Below are 2,753 nucleotides of genomic sequence, written 5' to 3'. Positions count from 1 at the left end.
ATGGTGGAAAATCGATTGCTTCGGTTTCCTACTAAAGTTTCTGGAATATTTTTGGTATATTTTTGAATGGCTTTTCAAAATAAATAAATAAAAGTTAATGAAAAGTCACCTTATAACAAATAGAACCTCGCAACTTATGCTAAGCAACAGCCGAGATAAGAACTTCATACTGATTTGCTTTGTTGTTTGACGTACCTGTAAAGAAAATGCAAAAATAGTTATTATGACATTAAAAAATTGTACATAACTATAAGTATATATATGCAAGCACGCACGTAATACATTCATATTCCACAAAACATTTCACTTAAAGACTATTTGCCACAAAGAAACGAGAAACTTCATCCGCAAAAATACAACCCAGTTTTGACAGCATTTTAATCAATAATAAATTCCAACAAATTTGACAAAATTACAAGTCTCAAATTCTGTGAAACATCAATTCGAAAAAAGTGAACAACAAAATGTCTCAAGACTTTCAGTTGCTGCCGAAAATTATCAACGGCGGCGTCGGCTCCATGGTTGGCGTGCTTTGTGTCTTCCCATTGGACTTCGTTAAGACGCGTCTGCAGAATCAACAAATTGGACCGAATGGTGAAAAGCAATATAGCAGCATAGTCGATTGCTTTCGCAAGTCCATACGCAACGAGGGCATACTGGGCATGTATCGCGGCATTAGCGTCATTTTATTGCTCGTCACACCCGAGAAAGCCGTTAAATTGGCAGCCAACGACTACTTTCGCTTTCACTTAACGAAACCAGATGGCACATTACCAATGCCACAACAAATGCTGGCTGGCGCTGGTGCCGGTTGCTTTCAAGTGCTGGTCGCCACACCAATGGAGTTTATCAAAATTCAACTGCAGGATGCGGGACGTGTGGCGAAGGAAGGCCGAGTAACGGAACGTATTACGGCAACGAGTATTTTCCTAAAAATGTATCGAGAACGTGGCATTTTTGGTCTATATCGTGGCATTGGACCGACTGCCTTTCGCGATATATTATTTTCGCTAGTCTACTTCCCGTTATTTGCTGGTCTGAATGCAATGGGGCCACGTAAGACCAACTCAATGGATGCTGTGCCGTGGGTTTCTTTTATGGGAGGCTTAATTTCGGGATGCACTTCAGCTTTCGTGGTTACACCTTTCGATGTTGTGAAAACACGTCTACAAGCAATCAAAAAACGTGCGGGCGAACAGGAGTTTAGTGGTATTTTAGATTGTTTCGTTAAGACGATGAGGAAGGAAGGTATTACCGCGCTCTTCAAGGGCGGACTATGCCGTGTGATGGTCATATCGCCATTGTATGGGATCGTGCAAGTCATTTACTACTTGGGTGTTGGTGAGGCGGTGTGTGATGCATTATTTCAACGAGGGACCTAAGTGACAAAGGAGGGATATGGCAATTATGAAAGATTTTCAAATACAGTTTTTACTCGTTTTTGTTGGTTAAATAAAATTTGATAAAAGAAAAGAAAAAATATGAAACATGAAATAAGAAACAAAAGCTGTTATAGGAACTTGTTCTTGTAATAAAATGGTGCAACAGCGGTTTTGGAAAGGGAATACCGCCATAAAATCCTGAAAGTCCACCATTAGTAGAATTTGTTTGAAGTGCTAAAATAAACTTTTCAAACTATTGGTAATAGAAATATTTATAATATATATCAGGTGTTTCTTTAACTGCATTAGAACCATGTGTATTTCTGCCATGAAAAAACTCCTCATAAAAAATCATCTGCCATCAGAAGGCTGTGATTATGTATCTTTAACTTATGTATCTTTAAGGTAACCTAGTAAGTAACCTGTATTTCAAAGGCATCGGATTCAAATTGTCAAAACGTCCATCTTTCACATTCATAGCCCCATTGATATCCTGATTTAAGCTGTATGTCAGGATGTTTTCCATATCGTTTTGGTTATGGACATACCGAACAAGTGTTTATACACCCTTTTGAAGACGAAATGTTTTTCCTACAAATTTTACTTTTCTTCCACATTTGCTAAAAATTTCTAGAGTTAGCAACCTAGTGTCTTGCTAAGGGAGCCGATTTGTCAAGAGGGATTGAGAAAGCTGCTTACTGAGCAAACCTTTTATTATTGAATCATGCATGAGAACTATTGATATCGCTAACTAGGGTTTGACAGCTCAGAATGGTAAACAGTGTTCAAATTTCTGTTCGACAAGACGCCATGAATAATTTAACTACAGAAGCACACTTACATAACTGTACACTGAAAATCTACTTTGAAAGAAAAAAAGAAATATATTCGCGAAGTTCATAAAGCACTGGCGGTATCACCTCTCGAAATAAGGAAAAAGGTACCACTACGGTGAATGACGAGCGCTAGTGAGCCATGCTGAGTGATTTTTTGTTTCCAAAAAATAATCAGCTAAACATCGACACTTGGTTCCAACAATGCAGCGCACTTAACAATCGGTTCACTGCAATATTTAAGCCACCACTGACACCGTACGGCCAGATTCATTGGGGAATTGGTCAAATACTGGAGTGATCGAATGGACTAAGTAACTCGCAACCGCGGCGGACTTATGCCGCATTTCATTTTCAAAGAATAAACGCCTTGAAATTATATTCCAGATTAAAATAAAAAACTTCATTTCAACAACATTGCAGTTTTGTATTATCATTCTAAGTTCTCAAGAGCTTAAACAAATACCCGATATTTTTTGAAAAAATCCTATTAACCGATTTTTTATAGAAATATTACTGGGATAAACTTAAAATTCCC

General features: G+C 37.9%; 1 protein-coding gene across 1 annotated transcript; it reads left to right on the top strand.

Moving 5' to 3' along the window:
* The first annotated feature begins 413 nt into the window (after positions 1-413).
* LOC128856508 (mitochondrial glutamate carrier 1-like) lies at positions 414-1,612 on the top strand. Its single transcript, XM_054091810.1, has one exon. It carries the CDS (start codon positions 465-467, stop codon positions 1,380-1,382), a length of 918 nt encoding a protein of 305 aa, XP_053947785.1. The 5' UTR covers positions 414-464; the 3' UTR covers positions 1,383-1,612.
* The last annotated feature ends 1,141 nt before the right edge of the window (positions 1,613-2,753 follow it).

The sequence above is a fragment of the Anastrepha ludens genome, chromosome 3 (assembly GCF_028408465.1).
Source record: "Anastrepha ludens isolate Willacy chromosome 3, idAnaLude1.1, whole genome shotgun sequence".
NCBI lineage: Eukaryota > Metazoa > Arthropoda > Insecta > Diptera > Tephritidae > Anastrepha > Anastrepha ludens.
Note: the sequence above shows the minus strand (reverse complement) of the source record. Positions and strands in the feature narration are given on the sequence as shown.